Genomic DNA, 18562 nt, shown 5'->3' with positions numbered 1-18562 from the left:
ACATCAGGGACCTGTGACCGACTGAGAATGTAGGAGTCGTGGACGCTCCCTGGAAACGTGCACACACCTGCAGGGTGCATTTGTGGCAGTCACACACCAGCTGCACGTTCAGCGAATGGAAGCCCTTGCAGTTGACATAGTTGACCCCTTGTTGTAAGGGAGATCTGATTGCCATGTGAGTGCATTTGATCGCACCCTGAAACTGTGGGAAACGCGAGATCTAGGGAAATCCAATCGGTCTTGCATTGTGGCTCTCTTGGACCCAGGCGAAAGGCATAATGTTGTGTACCCTCGCAAAGATGGCATCTGTGACCTCATGGATGTACATGTGGGTGGAGGCTTGTGATATCCCACAGAAGTCACCTGTGGAGCCCTGAACGGAGCCACCGGCATAAAAATCGAGCACCATGGTCACTTTCATGGCCACTGGCAGTGGATGCCCTCCATGTCCCCGTGGCGCCAAATCCTGCAGTAAGTGGCAGATGTGACTGACCAGTTCCCTAGACATCTGCAGTCTTCGGCGACACTGGTTCTCAGTCATCTGTAGGAATGAAAAGCAGCATCTATAGATTCTGGGCCTAGCTGGGCGCCGACCAGCGATGGCTCACTTTGGCTCCTCAGCAGCATGTGCGGGGGCTCCAGCCGCCCTTTCTTCCTGAAGGCGCAGCTCCTCCCTCTGTGCAGCCAGGCACCTCTTTGCTTTCTTCTCTGTCGTCTCCACTCTCTGTATGCCATGAGGCATACAGCTAGGACACGAGGCTCCATGCTCCTGATGTACTCCTCCTGCAGGGTGAAAGAGAGAGATGCGTGGGTTAGTTTGAGTGTACTTAGAACTTCTCTTGGACCTGAAGTTTTCGTTTGTTGGGCGCACGTGATCAGCTATCCTGGAAGCGGACAGGAAACAGGCCTCAGGCCGGGATCATCCCCCTCCACAATTTCACGCTGGCTGGCCAATTAACGGGCAGCCAGCATGAAATGTGCACTGAAATGTTCAGCGCTGCTGGGGTGGAGGCGGGAAGAGGGCGGGAACCGACCTAACTGAGGGTGTGTGTGAACGCTTCTAGTGAGCTGCCTGAAGGCAGACAGCTGACCCAGGGAGCTGCAGACCTCCACAGACTAAAGGATACAACAAAAATGCTGCAAAATATGCCTAAGCAGTACCGTCGAGCAACTGAAAGCATTCCTCATAAAAAAAGTCCCCAGGTATCTCTTTTTATTTTATTTCTCCAGAGATTTCATCCTGCCCTGGATCAAGGTTTGAGCAAAAATGTAAATGCCGCCTGGGAGAAAGGCCTGTCCGCCAACCATAAATGTGGACAGGCCACATAAAATCGCTGTGAATTGCATCATTACTGGGCTTAATTGCCCACTTAATTGTCAGTGGCTATGCTTCCGACTGCCCTGCGTGCCCGCTGAGTGAAATATCACGTGAGTATGCGATGACGTCGGGACGCTTGCTTGACAACACCTTGTGCTATTTCATGTACGTTCAGGTTGGGTGCATGCCCACCCACGGAATGTAAATTTCTGGCCTTGGTTAAGTCTGAAGGCCCCTTAACGCATCACGGAGAGTGCTGGTCACCACCTGGATGGCTAGAGATTAGTTTGCTGCTTGGCTGCCCGAAACTCCAACCATTTCTGCCCCACTCCACCTGATCAATTGGCGGCAGCTTTGCCCACTGGACTGCATGCTGTGCTCTCAGCTCAGGGGCGCAGGCATTCTCCTAACCAGAACTGCAAGGTTGCACTGCTAGCTTGACCTATTGAGGAGACTGGTCCAAACCGGGATGCTGAAATTGCAAGAGGCTGTGGGCGCCTCTACCAATGACTGCTTCATGGCCAGCAGCTTTAGCAAGGAGATCGTACAATGTGTGCAGTCGTCCAACTGTTCTGCGGTACACTAAATTGTTCATTAGTTTGCAGTCTGTGCCTGAAGGGGTGAAAAGCTCTGGAACACTTGGTGGAACTTTTATGCCTCTGCGTTGCTTGAGTGGGCAGATAAGCTAGAGGCCTGACTTCACGCATGTGGCTGCAACTGAACTGTCTCAGCTGCAGAGGAATGGCTATTTTTTACAAGGTTTCCCTAATGCATGGCCACTTCCCTCCTTGCTCCCCCGCCCCACACGTGCTTGTGCACTACCTTCAACCACAGGGCAGCCCTTGTCCCCACCCCCAAGTTGCATCAACCTCAGGGCAGACCTTGCCCCCATCCCAAAGACACCTCAACTGCGTGACAGCCCTTGCCCCTACGCCTCCAATGCATCTCAACGTTGAAGCCCAACATGCGACCCGGGTGAGCGCTACACAATGTTACTGTGCACTCACCTTCGAGTTCCCCTCAAAGTGCAGCCCACCAAGTGCACGTCTTTTATATGTTGTGAAACACATTGGCGCCAGCTTGTGGGGTGCGATTCCGGCAGGCTGGTCTTACAATGATGTGCAGATACATTACAATGAGGTTCCCAATGTCTGATGGCGGGAAATGTGGCTCACCATTGATGGGCTAAGCAGACGATTGCAAACTGATTTCATGGTGTCATGAAACTGATATCTGGCCTTTTTGCCATATCATCCGCTTATGGAACTGAGCATGCACCACACCTGCGGGCAAGGACGATTCCACCGAGAATTAATAATTTGAGTCAGTATGACTCTTCTTCACAGTCGGAGAAAGATAGAAGCCCATCACATTTCTATGTCTCTTCAGCTCTGTAGATCTAATGGTTGGGATTTTCCAGTCCTCCTGCGGCGGGTTCCCTTTCAATGGAGCTGGTGAACCATTGAAATCTCCATTCACATCGGCAGGATCTTCTGATCCCACCGGCCTGAGGGGCTGGAAATCCTGGCCCATGTTATTATCTTATGTGCTTTGACATAGAGAGAGTAGAGCCAATTAGAGACCAACCAAAAGTAACATGTGTGGAGGCACAAGGTATGGACATAGTTCTTAATGAATACTTTGGCCCAGGTTTTTGCTTCCTGGTTTGGTGCCCAGAGACAGAATTCACAGCTCTGCAAAACCGACCTTTAAAAATGGCAGCCTGCAGTTGGGATTTTTGTTCTGAGGGGGCAGGCTGGATCGGAAGCTGGCTGCATGGAAGGTCTTCCTCTGTGCTCCAAGTTATTCTAAAAAAAGGTTCAAACAAAAAATAGCCCTCCAGCCCTCACTGCTCACCCCCAAAAACTCCCCATGCCCCAGCCATGCCAACCTATGCCACCTCATGCCCCACCCACTCACCATGGTATGTTATATCCTTAAAACCAACCCATACCCCTCTAACCACCCTCCCTTGTCCATTATAGACCCTATGCCAATTTAGTGCCAACTCATGCCAAGTTCATGTGCCCCCACCCAAACCCTTTGCCCTTACCCCTTCCATGCCAACTCACATAGTATGCTTTGACAGCTTGACAGTTCTTTGACAGCTTGACAGTTCCTTGACAGCTTTGACAGTTCCAAAGAGTTTATGCATTCTAATTCTTTTTCATTCATTCTTGGGATGTGGGCTTCACTGACTGGTCTGGCATTTATTGCCCATTCCTACTTGTCCTTGAGAAGGTGGTGGTGAGCTGCCTTCTTGAACTGCTGCAGTCCATGTGGTGTAAGTACACCCACAGTGCTGTCAGGAAGGGAGTTCCATGATTTTCATCCAGTGATGTGAAGGAATGGCGATATATTTCCAAGTCAGGATGGTGAATGACTTGGAGGGGAACTTGCAGGTGGTGGTGTTCCCATCTATCTGCTGCCCTTGTCTTTCTAGATGGTAGTGGTCATGGGTTTGGAAGGTGATGTCGAAGGAGTCTTGGTGAATTCCTGCAGTGCATTTATGCACAATCATACTTACTTTTAATAAATCCAAAGGATACCATACCTCTCCCAATGGTGTCCCAGGACCATATTCAAAGGGTCTCTTACCTTTCCAAAGAGGTACCCTGATTATCCAGATGAATCCGCCATGTTCAGCCCTCCACTTACCTGGCCTAATCTGCACACTCTGGGTTTCACACTCCCAGACTACCAAAATACCGCTTCAGTGGAGGCAGCTGGTGATTTAAATGGACAGCTGCCTCCGTAAACTACGTATTTTTAAAATATTATTCGTTATTGGGACATGAGTGATGCTGGCTAGGCCAGCATTTATTGCCCTTCCCTAATTGCCTTTGCATTTAAGAGTCAACCACATTGCTGTGGGTCTGGAGTCACATGTAGGCCAGACCAGGTAAGGACGGCAGATTTCCTTCCTAAAGATTATTTGTGAACCAGATGGATTTTTATGACAATCAGCAATGATTTCATGGTCATCACTGGACTTTTAATTCCAGATTTTTTTTTATTGAATTTAAATTCCACCTTCTGCCATGAGGTTTATTGAAGTATACAATATTATGAAGAGCCTAGGATGATTGGACAGGAAGGACTTGCTTCCATAAGAGGTAAAGCAACCAGGTGACATAGATGTAAAGTAATTGGTGGAAGGATTAGAGGGGAGTTGAGGATTATTTTTTTCAACCAGAGAATGGTGGAGATCTGGAATTCACTGCCTGAAAGTGTTGTAGATGCAGGAACTGTCATTGCGTTAAAAAAATTCTTGGATATGCATTTGAGGTTCCGTAACCTCCAGAGTTGTGGACCAATATCTGGAAGTAGGATTAGGCTGGTTAGCTCTTTCTCAGCTGGCTCAGACATGATGGGCCAAATGGCTTCCATCTGTGCCATAATTCTTTTGAGAGTTTTCCATTTTTACTTAACAGAAGACTTGATCTTAAGTTATAAATTTTCTTGCTCAGTTAGGATGATTTGCCAGAATTCAACTTTTAGTCTAGGCAAATAAGCAAAAATGGATTCATTGCCTTACTTGTGGGTACTTGAATGTTTTGTGATTTTTTTAAAGCAGTATCCTTTGAGTGGTGATATAGGTATAAATTGGATACTTTTTCCAGCGAGGTCAAAGTTTATCATTCCCTTGTTAGATGGGTTAGTTCCATGATGGGGTTGGTATTTATTGTGATGCTGAGGATGTCACAGTTACATGGGAAATGTTGGATGGACCACTAGGTCTTTCCCTTTCCATTATGGTTTGTGTGTAAGTTTTTAAAAAGACTAATATTTTAAGATTAGGTGAAGGTTTTGGGTCTGCTTTGATTTTCTTTCAGCCACAGTGACATAGTCACTCTTGTAAGAGAGCTGAGCGGCTTAGGTTTATGTGCCCGTGCTGCTTGAAATCAAATGATGCAATGGTATGACTCAGGATTGTGACAGTATGATGCCTTTGTTATCTGCACTGAATATTGTGCCCATCACATGTGCCCTCTATTTGAAGGCAGGTTGAAACATTTGGTGAAATTTGATTGGATGCAAAGCATTCAATTGCTTTATTTCTCGCCAAGTAATAGTCAAAGCAAACTGTCTGACTTAACAAAATCTTACTTCTACCTATGAAAAATGTGTAAAAATAAAAAATCAACTTTCCTATCCCTTTTGGATCTTTTTGACATTGTGTTTCTTTCCAGGCAATTTCCAACCACAAACGCTGAGCTCCTATATTTTTGTTTCCAGCTTCAAGTTACACAACCACATCTCACATTCTCTTGTGTAAAACCTGACTGCTCATGTATTGCCCCATGTGTTCCCAGCAAGGCGGATGGCTGTGACACTGAATTCCTCTCCATTAGTGATCCACGAGTAGACACATCAATAAAACTGGCTTCTTCTCCTTCTCTCTTGGGGTGTGGGTTTAAGTAAAACATCTATTGCTGTTCTCAGAATGAATAGCTGCTGCCTAGGCTAATGAGCCTGGCATAGGACAATTGACCCATGTTCTAACAGTTTGCAGCAGACTCCAAACCATGACCTTTCACAAACTGACCTGTCTGGTTTCTGTGTATGTATTCAGTGCCTGTAGACTGTGGTCCCATTCTTTTTAAACCTTTGTCAAGTCAATTTGTTTAAAACTTAGAACCTAGTTCATTTTTAAAACTCTTTCCATTGAAGGGAAAAATGCTTAAAAATCTCAAAACGTAATGTGCTTATCAGAGTAATCTAGTTCTATCTACACTTTTGGAATTCACCCCCAAATTCATATAGCAAGGCAAGAAGAAGTCCTGAATGGACAAAATCTCAAAAGCTTCATATTTTCCATTCTCCAAAATTTTAATGGTATAGTCAGAAGTAAAATGTGGTGATTAGCAAAAAGCACTAATGAACTATTCATTCCTGGTGAATACTCTCTGAGGATTCACATCCATATAGGAATTAAATAATGATTGTTAGTCAAAATTCCCAAAAATGAAACTCTTTTGTGTTTTCAAAGGCCGCAGGTGGTAAACCCTTGGCACATTGCACAGCTGCAGAGAGAAATTGAAAAACAAATATTTTTCAGCAGATCAAAGCTTATCATCAGTGAATTTAAGAATGGGAAGATTTTGAAGTATTCTCACTGCAGTTACAGGAATGAATAATGGAATCCTATAAAGTGAAGGTGGGGTGGGAGCAGGGGGGGTGGGGGTGGGGAGTCTAATCAAATGCAATAAATTGGGAAGGTGCCAGGAGAGAGAGAGAGAGAGCAGTGGCACCAAGACTTTTATTAATTAGTACAGGGTAGCTCTAAGTTGTGCAATGTTAATTTTTTGCATGCATACGGATCTTTGCCAGTGACTGAGCATCTGCAGGGAATACTGTGCAGGATTGTACTCCAGCATGGAGGTGTGTGAGCCTTTACTATGTTGTTTGGTGGGAAATAAAAGTGTAAAAATGAATGTTTAAGAGAACAGAGAAGTAAGTAAAAATCTATGCTAATTGAAATAAAGGAACAATGATGTATTTTGCATTGGCGTTTACCAAAGAAGAACATTTTGCCAAAGTTATGTTGAATAAGGAAGTTACTCGAGTATGAGGTAAAAACTATTAACGACAGAGGTACTAGGAAAGATGGCAATATTTAAAGTAGATAATTATCCATTCTGGATGGAACTCATCCTAGAGGGAAGTAAAGATAGAAATTGTGGAAATTGCTGGTTGCAATCTTCCAGTTCTCATTAGACACAGGGTTTGATGCAAGAATTGCAAACATTTCCTTGTTCAAAAAAGGGGAGAAGGATAAACCTGGCAATTACATATGAATCAGATTAACATCAGTGTTGGGGAAACTTTTAGAAATAACACTCTGAGAGAAAATGAATAGCCAGTTGGATAAACATGGACTAATAAAGGAGAGGCAGTACAGATTTGTTAAGGGCAAATAGTGTTTGACAAACTTGATTGAGTTTTTTGATGAGGTAACAGACAGGCTGGATGAGGGCAGTGCAGTTGATGTTGTGCATATAGACTTTCAAAATCCGCTTGATAGAGTAATACATATTGGAGAAGATTAGACAGAGGTGTTTAAATTCATGAAGGCTTTGTTAGAGTAAATAATGATAAACTGTTTCCAATTGCAGAAGGGTCGATGATCAGAGGGATCAGAGGTAAAGTGCTGGCAAAAGAACCAGAGGCAACTGGAGGAAAAGCTATTTTTGGCAATGGGTAGTTAGGATTTGGAATACACTGCCCAATAGAGCGATGGATATGTATTCAGTCGCAGCTTTCAACAGGGAATTGGATAAATACTTAAAGGAGAAATAATTGCAGGGATATGAGCAAAGAGTTCAGTTATGTGCTTTGAAAGCAATGACATGGTATGCCAAATGTCCTCCTTTTGTGCTGTCCTGTTCTCTGATGATCAAGAATGCTGCAGATAATGAAATAAAGGCCTGTTTTTCATGGATACAAGTACAAGCATGTAATGCAATGCTAAATGGTCTCTTGTACTTTTATTGATATTTACCAAGGGTTTCGCTGTCTTTCTTTAGAGCCTCTCCACGTGTAGTTAAAAGGTCCCATAGCAACATAGGCCAATTGTTCCCTGTTACACCATTCAATTAGATCATAGTTGATCAACTCAGCTTACCTGTCTTTGATCCATATCTCTCAATACCCTTGCCTAACAAAATTTTCTTCCTCTTACTCTTGGAAATTTCACTTGACCCAACACCCGCAACCATTTGGGGAGACAGTTTGTTTCCTCTCCACCTCAAACCAAACATCAGCATTTCAGCAGAGGACAGCCAAAATGTCTGTGTGTGTGTGTACGTCTGTTTCTGCATGTTAGAATGTGCAAACATGGGGGAGATGGAAGTGCAATGGGAATGTCACTGGACTCATAATCCAATAGCTCAGGCTAATGCTCTGGAGACACAGGTTCAAATCCCACCAAGGCAGCTAGTGAAATTTAAATTCAATTAATAAAATCTGGAATTGAAAGCAAGGGTCAGTGATGGTGCCCTGAAACGATCATCCATTGCTGTAAAAATCTATGTGGTTCACTAATGTTCTTTAGGGAAGGAAGTCTGCCATCCTTACCTGGCCTAGATGTGACTCCAGATCCACAGCGATGTGGTTGACTCTTAACTGTCCTTCGAAATTGCCTAGCAAGTTAAAGGACTATTAAGAGTGGAGAACAAATAGCAAAACCTACATCCCATGAATAAATAAATGCAAAGTAAGGTGGTAAGAAAGGAAAATTGTACAGTCTAGTAAAGGATCAAAGCTTACAATGAAAGGTTCCAGCAATAGTATTAAAGAAAATGCATTTATCAAGATAAATCAGAAAATATTGGTGATTTAATTGGTAGCATTAACGTCTCTGTCTGAGTCTCCACTCCAGGACTTGAGCACAACAATCAAGGCTGATGCTCCATGCAGTACTGAGGAAGTGCTGCACTGTTAGAGGTGCTGTCTTTCAGATGAGACATTAAGCCAAGTCCCTATCTGCTTTCTCCGCCAGACACAAGAGCTCCCACTATTTCGAATAAGAACAGGGGAGTTATCCCCGGTCTCATGGTCAATATTTATCTTGCAGTCATCAACACAACAACAAAATGTTTGGTCATTACCACATCATTGTTTGTGGGAGCTTGCTGTCAGCATTATGGCTGCCGCATTTCCTACATTACAAAAGTGACTACACTTCAATAGTATTTCATTGGCCGTAAAGCACTTTGAGATATCCAGTGCTTGTGAAAGGCATGATATAAATGCAAGTTTTCTTTCCCTAGGTTACATCAAGCTTTGTTTTAAAATCTGTGGTTTGTATATGTTTTGAGTATCTTAAGGGTTTGGCCTGATTACAAGCCTTAGTTCTTAGTGAAACTACAGGGAACAAAGCAGGGAGAGAGCCTTCCTCACCACCATGAAGTTTTACAGCACTAATATTAAGGATCAGGTTATTATTTGAAGCCCCAGAGATTGGAGTGACACAGGGAGCAAATACAAAGAGAGTTTAAAAAAAAGAGAAGAGCAAACAAACTTGAATGAAAAATCTCTGTAAAGAATTAAAAATTAGTTGAGGTAAAAAGCATTTTGAGGAGTGATGTGTATTTCCAGAAACAGTAATTTGAACAAATTTAAACGCTGTGTCAGCAATGTGTACCATCCACGGGATACACTGCAGCAACTCACGAAGCTCCTTTGACAGCAACTTCCAAACCCATGATCTTTACCATCTAGAAGGACAAGGGCAGCTGACACATGGGAACACCACCACCTGCAAGTTCCCTTCCAAACCACCTTGGAACAATATCGCTGTTCCTTCACTGTCACTGAGTCAAAATCCAGGAACTCTCTTCCTAACAGCACTGCCTACAACACATGGACTGCAGCAGTTCAAGAAGGTGCCTCACCAGCACCTTCTCGAGGTCAATTAGGGTGGGCAATAAATGCTGGTCTAGCCAGTGACACCCATATCCTGTGAAAGAATACATTGAACAGAAAATATGTATTATTTTCATGGTCAAAACGAATTGACTTTTCTCCTGTCTTATAGTAAACAGAGGACAATATCACTGCAAGTTATAAATTTCTCCACTTGTGTACAGTGGACTGAGTAGTGAGGTATTGCTGTCTAATATCTATTGTGTGTGTGAAATGTTTGGGACATAAAAGAAACACCTATTAAAACAGTTTCTGTGAGAGATGTCAATAGACCAATTTCCAACTGAGATTACCCAGATCAGCATGAAGTTAGTCATAGCATAGGTGTGATGTAGAATGTATTAAACCCACTTCACTCTGTCCCAACAATGAGTCTTCACCTTAGTCTTAAACAAAACAGCCCAATTCCTCCAGTAAATGATCCCACTTCCCATACTATTTTCTTATGTTTCTAAAACGGATAGGAGCTGCAAAGATTTCCACTCCAATGTCCAATTGTTACGAGGAAAGTATTTATATATCCTAAATGGGCAGTGGTGAAAAAGCACAAACTCTCCAGAAATGCACGCACATGACCACTATTAGCCTTGTAAGAACTGCTGAGAAAAGATTAAGGTGGTTGTCTTGGTAACAATTTGTTTTCATTGGGCTACATCTGTGTGGGATTCTGTGATGTGCACATGAAACAGTCTTTGCGCAGTTACAGAATTGATGATCAGTTCAGAATTTTTGAACATATTTAGCTATTCAATCCAATGCCTGCCATATTCCAAAGTGCTGCATGACTCCCCCTTCGATTTCTGAAAGAGTTTGTCATCTTTCGGTATATTTTGTTGTCAGAATCCATCTGCAGAAATAATATTCCAGCCATTTTGAAATGATATTGATGCAGAATCAGAGAAATTGTTGATTAAAGCTTTTTTTCATGTGTACACTGTAGCCCCGGAAGGGTTAAGCATTTATTGCACCTTGTAGGAATGACTAGGAACTGGAAGCCCTTCATACCTACCAAACTAATCAATTCTTCATCATTCTTGATGGGCGCAGTATTGGGAAGAATAATTTTGTTTTGGCTTTTGATGTAACATTTTTCTCCTCCAGCGAACCGTATCCCTGTTAGTCCCTAAAAAAAAATGTAATTTGTTCTTCATGCTGTACAGACGTGATGTGCTAGCAAAGCGAAATAAAAAATATTAAAGTAACAGTAGCAATTGTTTTTTTAATAATAAAACATAAACGTGCACCAATGCCTGAAGGTGCCAAAGACACACAGACCTCCTTCTTCCTGATGTTATGGTTGATGAATTTGACGCAATACTTGGCACAATTCAGTGAACTAATATAATAGTCAAAAAAAATCTTGGAACGTAACATGCTTATTCATGCTCGTTCCACCTAACATTTTCAGCGGAATGTTCCTTTGGTTCATTTGAGAAAGGTAACATATGTTTTCTTTGAATATGCACATTTTAACGTATGAGCTAACAATAATACTGCAGTGTGCACCTTTCCTGGGTGTTAGTGGAGAGCTGCAAACTCTGAGGTGGCGAGGTAAAAGTGGCAGCTGTGGTGATAATGTTTTCATGCTTTTGAAGGCAGTTTAGGAACTCCTCGACCCCACTGCTCTAAAGTCTGTGAATCCGACTGTGGAGTGCAGGATGGAAAATAGCTCAAGTGTAACTGTTTGTAGCTGGTTTCAGTAAAGAAGCTCTGCAAGAGCTGGTGGGCACAGTCATGGATGTTGTAGCACATTTCTGGTGAGCAAGGATAGTTACCTGAGGAGAATAGAAGGAAATAACCATGGCAGTTTGTTCCTAATAGTGTCAATGCGGTCCTCTTCATTCATTCAGAGGAGTTGGCAGCAGGTCAGGAAGAAGATGCATTGTTTATGGAGAAGCGTAAGGGTAAGGCATCATTAAGTGGGACCACAGGCCATACATTCACAGGGGAGAAAATTGTCAAAAAATATATATACATACAAAATACAGTTTACAAAAATTGAGAAATGTTAACATAATTGTAGCAAGGGATGGAACAGTGCAGGAGGCCAAGGTGAGAGTGAGAGTGGAACAGAGAATTAAAATGGTAGGCAGCCCAAAACTTAAGATCATGCATGATGACTAAATGAAGGTAAATTGCAAAGCTATCTCCCCAATGTAGAAATGACCGCACTATGAAGAAGTACAAATAAATCACTGCTTCACCTGGAAGGAATGGTTGGGATCTTGGACAGTGAGAAGGGATGAGGTTAAAGGGTTTGCTTTGCACACCCAGAGGACTCTTAGTTGTGACAAAGGACCACTGATCTGAAATGTGGTTTGAATTTCCAATGTGGGGGTCAAGAACCCAACATTCAGATGAATTCCAGGTCCCAACCCCAAAATTCAAAAGGCCTAATTAGCTAGGAGGTGAGCTAGGAGCCCAATTGAAGGTGCTGAGCCCTTCCAGGAGATAAGAGCTGCCTACCTGGCAGCAGCAGAAAAAGCAGCCATGTTGGTGACTGCCACTTTCTTGCCTATTAGAGCACTGTTCCAATGAAGCTCAGCATAAGCTCGAGGAAGCTTTCATCAGTCGATTAGACACTTAATAGCCTTCTGGTCTCAACTTCAACAATTTCAGATCATTACTTCAGCCCGCTCCCATTTTTTTTGTTGAGAGCTGTTGGTGGTGATGCTGCTTTCCCACATATACCTGCTCTGGACACATCTTTTGTTTCTTTACTTTTCCAATTAACATGTCTTTTTGTATTGCACCATCATCCCTTTTGTAATTTACTCCCTCTTGGCTTCCACCCTATTATAGTCCTTCTCTTTCATTCTTGCTTCCTGTAGTGTTCAGTTCTTCTGGGTTTGATTATATGAGATCTGATAACTGATCTATGCACACTGTTTAATTGGTTAAGCCTGGCTGTGGACTCACAGAGATAAGTAAACACATAGAAGTTGCTAGAAGCTAGGACTGGGATAAGCATAATGCAGGCATTTTGTGATTGCAGAGATATTTAAAAATTGTTGTAAATAAACCTATTGCAAACTTAAAAACTAGTGTCATCTCTGCATTCCTCTAAGATCTATAAAATGTATAACATCTTTCCTCCCCCTTTCTCTGCCTTATTTAAAAACTGTTACTTCTCTAAGCACTCTCAGTTCTGATGAAGTATCACCAAAAAGAAACGTTTCTCTTTCCATAGAAAATACCTGAGCTACTGAGTATTCCAAGCATTTTCACTTTTTATTATTGAAGAAATTATTTTTAAGAGTGTCATCATTACAGAGGTAATTTCATGATTGTATCTCTCTTCCCCATCAGGGAAGCTTTGCTTGAAGCCAGTGTGGGACAAAAATTGGACAGCAGCATTTCATCCCCAATCCTTCAGTTATCATAGCTCTCTGCATGAGATCATAGAATTATGTTTCAGTTGGTCATTCTTTCAGAATATAGGAATGAAAAGTTTGGTGAGCTATTGAAGTCAGTGAAAATAAAAATGGGGGAGAAGTATATTGAGCTGTTAATTCGCTATCTCCCATTTGATGCTATAATACAATGTCAGGATCTACTCCAGGCAGTCCACAATCAATAAATGGCAAAGAGGTATACTATGATTATAATTATGGCTGAAGAAAATTAATCACTTCCAATAGAGAGCTCACTTGAAAAACTGATCAATGGGCAAGTATTATATGGTGGTGTCCCAATGTGCAGTGCTCTTAGTGCTGAAATATATGTAGCAGACTAAATGGTGATATACGAACATACGAACAAGGAGCAGGAGTAGGCCATTCAGCCTCTTGAGCCTGCTCTGCCATTTAATAAGATCATGGCTGATCTGGTAGTAACCTGAAATCTGCATCCCACCTACCACTGATAACCTATCACCCCCATGCTTACCAAGAATCTATCCACCTCTACCTTAAAAATATTCAAAGGCTCTGCTTCAACCACCTTTTCAGGAAGAGAGTTCCAGCCTTCTGAATGAAAAAATTTCACCTCACCTCTGTTTCAAATGGTTGACCCCTTATTTTTAAACAGTGTCCCCCAGATCTATATTTTTCCACAAGAGGAAACATCCTCTCCACATCCACCTTGTCAAGACCCTTCAGGATCTTATATGTTTCAATCAAGTCATCTCTTACTTTTCTAAACTGCCTAGTCTGTCCAACCTTTCCTCATAAGACAATCCGCCCATTCCAGGTATTATCTGGTAAACCTTCTCTGAACTGCTCCCAATGCTTCCAATGCATTTACATCCTTATTCTTGGGTTGTGGGAATTGCTTGCTAGGCTGGCATCAAATACCCATTTTGAGTTAACCTGAGCAGGGGTTAAATGATGTAAATGGTTGCCTCCTGAGTGGACAGGCAAACTCCAAAATAGCTGACCCATAACCTGTTGCCAGTGGAAGCTCCCTGCAGTGACCTATTCTGCCATTCACAGTGCATTTAGGTGACTGTCTCTTATTGCCCTCTGTGGCGAGCCTCCATCCTTTTGGAATTGGTCAGGTAGCCGGTCCTATTGTGGACTTGTTGCCTAGAGTGTGTCTAACTGCAACCTGTGAACCACCCAGCTATTGTGTGATGAAGAACCCTCTGGCCTCATCCTCCACTAGGACATCTACAGCAATGGCTCAGTGTTATAGCCTCCAGTACTAAATGGCTCAGTATTCTCTTCTACTTACAACTCCCTTTGTTTGTAAAGCTCTTTAATGCCAAGTAGGAACTGAGGGGATGTGGCTCAAACACCTATTTCTAAGAGATTTTAAAAAAAAGATTCTGAGCATTGATCTATTGCCACTTGCTCCTGACATTCCACCATCCTTGACACGCAACTACTTTTTCGTAGCTTCATTAACAGCAGAATGGGGCATTTGATTGACATTTAACTTACATAGTACCTAGTCCCGACTTTGATTTTTTTTCTCTCTCTATTTAACCTGCTGTTGAATTGCTATCAATTGCTGTCTAAAAGTTCTTCATTACAGCTGCAACTTCATAGGACTGCACTGGCACTTTCTACTTGAACTACTTTATAAAATCCAAAGTGGATGGATAGCAGATTCCATTGAAGAATTGGTGATTATTATTAAGATTAAATGGGTCACCTGGCAGCATAACCTACAAGCAACAAAGTCATAAGCGACTTGTCAAGGTCAGGTTGGAAATCCTTGATTCATATTCTGTTTACACCATGATATGTATTTATATATTCTCTAAAATGTCTTAGTGCTGTTTGAATTTTATGTTGTACCTCACTTGCGTAGACAATGGCAGAGCACATGACTGCTGCTCTCGATGAAAACTGAGCATATTATTTGGCAGATGCAAAAAGAAAATTCATTTTCACATGAATAAAGGGATTATGATTGCTTGCAATAAAGTGGTGTTCATTAGCACCTACTGATTGATTTAAGCTAACTCTGGATTTCCCTACCTGTGCATTAATTACTTGCATTACTTTCACTTGTGGGCTGAAGAAAAGGGGAAAATAGAAAATACCATTGACTCACAGTTTTAAAATCATGGATTTCCACAGACTCCTCACTACTATTTCCTGTTGTGAAGGTCTCAAAGTTGTTTCTAGCATCAATCTTCATTAAACTTTCTTTGATAGTCCCGTTGATGTTTATCCGGTAGAAGAAGTCATAAACCTGAAATCAAATATTATTTGTTTTACAATTCTAATTCCACAATGCCGTTCTAAATACTTGGTCATTTTTAAAAGTTGAGTTCATGCAATTTAGCTCAGGATCTATGAAAAGAGCAAGATTTGAACCTGTTTGTCTTGATTGACCATGTCTGTGAGACTAGATTGTGTCAACTGACTAATGAAATATACATGTGTTTACGTGTTTTAAGAAAGGAAATGGAAAGAAACAGAAAACTGATCCTGCATAATTATTTGCCTCTGGCTAATTAGACATTTACCATGGCTCTATCATTATAACTATGACTGACAATGCCACAGAGATATTACAGTCCCAGCACATTTTAATTGTTAGTACTTTGGGGGCAATATTCTGACTTGTGGGCATGGAAGGACACTTTAGAGAGTTCTATTGTTCAGGTGGGAATGGTGGAAATTCTGCCAGCAATCAGTGGAACCACCTAAATAGATATTAGTTGAAATGAATTCATTTCTATCTTTTCAGTGATGAGAATGACCCATGTCAATGGATATGACTTCAAACCCTGAGGTAAATGCTGAAGTATAAAGGTGGCCATATTTTGAAGAACCCCATGTGTACATGTTTTGCAAAACTGTCAATCAAATCCAAAAAAATATTCTTTTCAACTAAACAAATCTACCAGTTACAGAAAGGTGAAATGAAGCACTGACGTCAGTTCCTCAATTCGTATCAAAAATTCCATGGCCTCACCTTCAATGATGACATGGATTCACATAGTATCTTATTACATTGAAATGTTTCTGAGCACTTTACACAAAGATTTATTTTTTTTACAGATGGGTGTCATTTCATCATATTAGAGAAATTAGTTCAATCGTATCCAGTTTGTTCTGCTAGCATAACAGGGGCCTGGTGCAAGTTAAAACGTCCTAATTTGAAATATGCAGTTGGCTTAAATTAATTGGATCTGCCTTGATAACTACTTCAATTAGTTTTCTTTTTCACTGGCATAAAAGATTTACTGCCATAGGAAACCTACACTAGATGGATTTTCATGTGGTGCTAATAGAATGTAACAATTGGAATATTATCCTTATTATTCCTCTGAAAATTTGTTCAGACATGTTAAAAATATAAGTATTTTAAACACACACCCTATAACAATCACTTTCGCCACCTCAAATCTGCAAAAAATATTAGCAACGCATTCCTTTAAATTCACAGGATCCTACAGCAGTGAAGGAGATCATTCAGTCCATCATGTCTGTGCCAATTCTTTGAAAGCACTATCCAATTAGTCCCTTTCCCTGTTCTGTCACCAGAGCTCTGCAATTTTCTCTCCTTGTATTATGCATTTGTCCAATTTCTTCATAAGTTACTGTTGCTTCCAGTATCCTTTTAGGCAGTGAATTTCAGAACATCAAAACTTGCTTAAAAATAATTCTCCTCATCTCACCACTGACTCTTTTGGCAATGACCTCAATATCCTCTGGTTACCAACTTTTCTGCCAGTGGGAACAGTTTAACCTTATTTACTCTTATCAAAATCCTTCATGATGTGGAATGCTTCTATTAAATCTCCCCTTAACATTCTCTGTTCCAAGGAGAACAATTTAGTTTCTCTAATCTCTCCTTGTAACTCAAGTTCCTCATCGTTGATAAATGTGCCAGTAAATCTCCCTCTGCACACTCTCTAAAGCCTTGATATCTTACATGAAGTGTAGTGCCCAGAATTGGAAACAAAACTCCAACTGAAGCCTAACCAGTGATTTATAAGTGTTTAGCATAATTTCTGTAGTAATTATAATTTTGGGAAATGTAGGACTGTAGCTTTAAGAATAATGCTGTGTTGTAAGATCACATGATCTGTTTAAACCAATGTGTTAACAGTACGGTAAGCCTCTACAGGAGTGTTTTTCTTTAGTTATAGAGACTGATGCACACGTGTAGTTGCTACCGCTGTCTTATAATTAAAGTTAAATGTTTCCATTAAGAAAATTTGTCTGAAGATTAACTCTATAACAAACTGGCGATGAGGATAAATCGTACTTGGTGCTGTACCTCACCCAGTGATTGTGAGTATCTAAGTTCGTTAAAAATAAAAGAAGTTATACTCATCCAAAATGCCACAGTTTGGCAGAATCGATTACTTTGAGCCAGCCACAGATGATTGGTCTCAATATATAGAACATCTTCTGTTCTTCTTTCAAGCAAATTAAATCACAGGGAGGAAAAGAGGAGAGTAATTCTCCTGAGTATTTGTGGGAGCAAGACCTACAGTTTAATTTGAAGCTTGATGGCCCCCAGTGCCGCAGATTCAAAGATTTTCAGTGAATTAGTGGACCTCGTTAAGGGGCATTTTCAACCCAAGCCCTCAGTCACAATGAAGACGTTCAGGTTCAATTCACGGAATAGAGCCCCAGGGGAGACAATTGGTACCTACATGGCAAAATTGAAACAACTAGTGGAATACTGCGATTTTGGTGAAACCCTGAATGACATGTTCAGAGATTGTTTAGTATGTGGTGTGTAGGAAGACACTATTTAGTGAAGATTGCTGGCTGAAGTGATTCTTGATTTTAAGAAAGTGTTTGAAATAGCACTGGCGATGGAAAGTGCTGTAAGGGATTCACAAGCAATTCAAGGGGTGCAAAATGGTGCAGTTCTCCTAGTCGGGCAGGAACAGTCAGCCAAAAGTGGCGCAAAAAGCCGGGACTCTGCCGCGAAGCAGGAACTGCTCCCACTAACCAAAAAATGAGAGGAAATAGTTTAGCAACTAAATCGAAAAATAACTTTCATCAACGTGGAAACAATCAGTCTTCTAGCAATTGACAATTTAAAAAAGTAGAATGTCATTTTCATCATAGTAGTGGACACATAATGAGACAGTGCAAAGTGAAATTTAAACAGGCCTCCAAACACCAATGAAGTCTATAGTGTAGAAGAGCCAGAAACAACCAATGCTCACATTCATTCATTATTCAACATGAAAGTTTGGAAGACAGAGCCAATATTTGTTACAGTACAAGTGAATGGTAAACCATTAAAAATGCAAGTAGACACGGATGCTTCTACCACTATAATGGGAGAACGCACTTTCAGATATTTAAATAAAGGTGATCAACAATTAAATTTGGAACTAACACCTGCCAAGTTGAAAACAAATAGGCAAAGAAATCCAAGTAAAAGGTA

General features: G+C 41.4%; 1 protein-coding gene across 1 annotated transcript in view; it reads right to left on the bottom strand.

Moving 5' to 3' along the window:
* tnmd (tenomodulin) overlaps window positions 1-18562 on the bottom strand; it is a 177725-nt gene that overhangs the window by 56870 nt on the left and 102293 nt on the right. The window contains exons 6-7 of the mRNA XM_041196164.1: window positions 15251-15391; window positions 10758-10871 (exon numbers count right to left, since the gene is read on the bottom strand). Of these exons, the coding sequence (XP_041052098.1) occupies window positions 10758-10871; window positions 15251-15391 (255 nt within the window). The remainder of the gene's footprint in view (window positions 1-10757; window positions 10872-15250; window positions 15392-18562) is intronic.

This window comes from Carcharodon carcharias, chromosome 9 (assembly GCF_017639515.1).
Source record: "Carcharodon carcharias isolate sCarCar2 chromosome 9, sCarCar2.pri, whole genome shotgun sequence".
In the NCBI taxonomy this organism is placed as follows: domain Eukaryota; kingdom Metazoa; phylum Chordata; class Chondrichthyes; order Lamniformes; family Lamnidae; genus Carcharodon; species Carcharodon carcharias.
The sequence above is the reverse complement of the archived record's forward strand: the minus strand, read 5'-3'. Positions and strand labels throughout refer to the sequence as shown.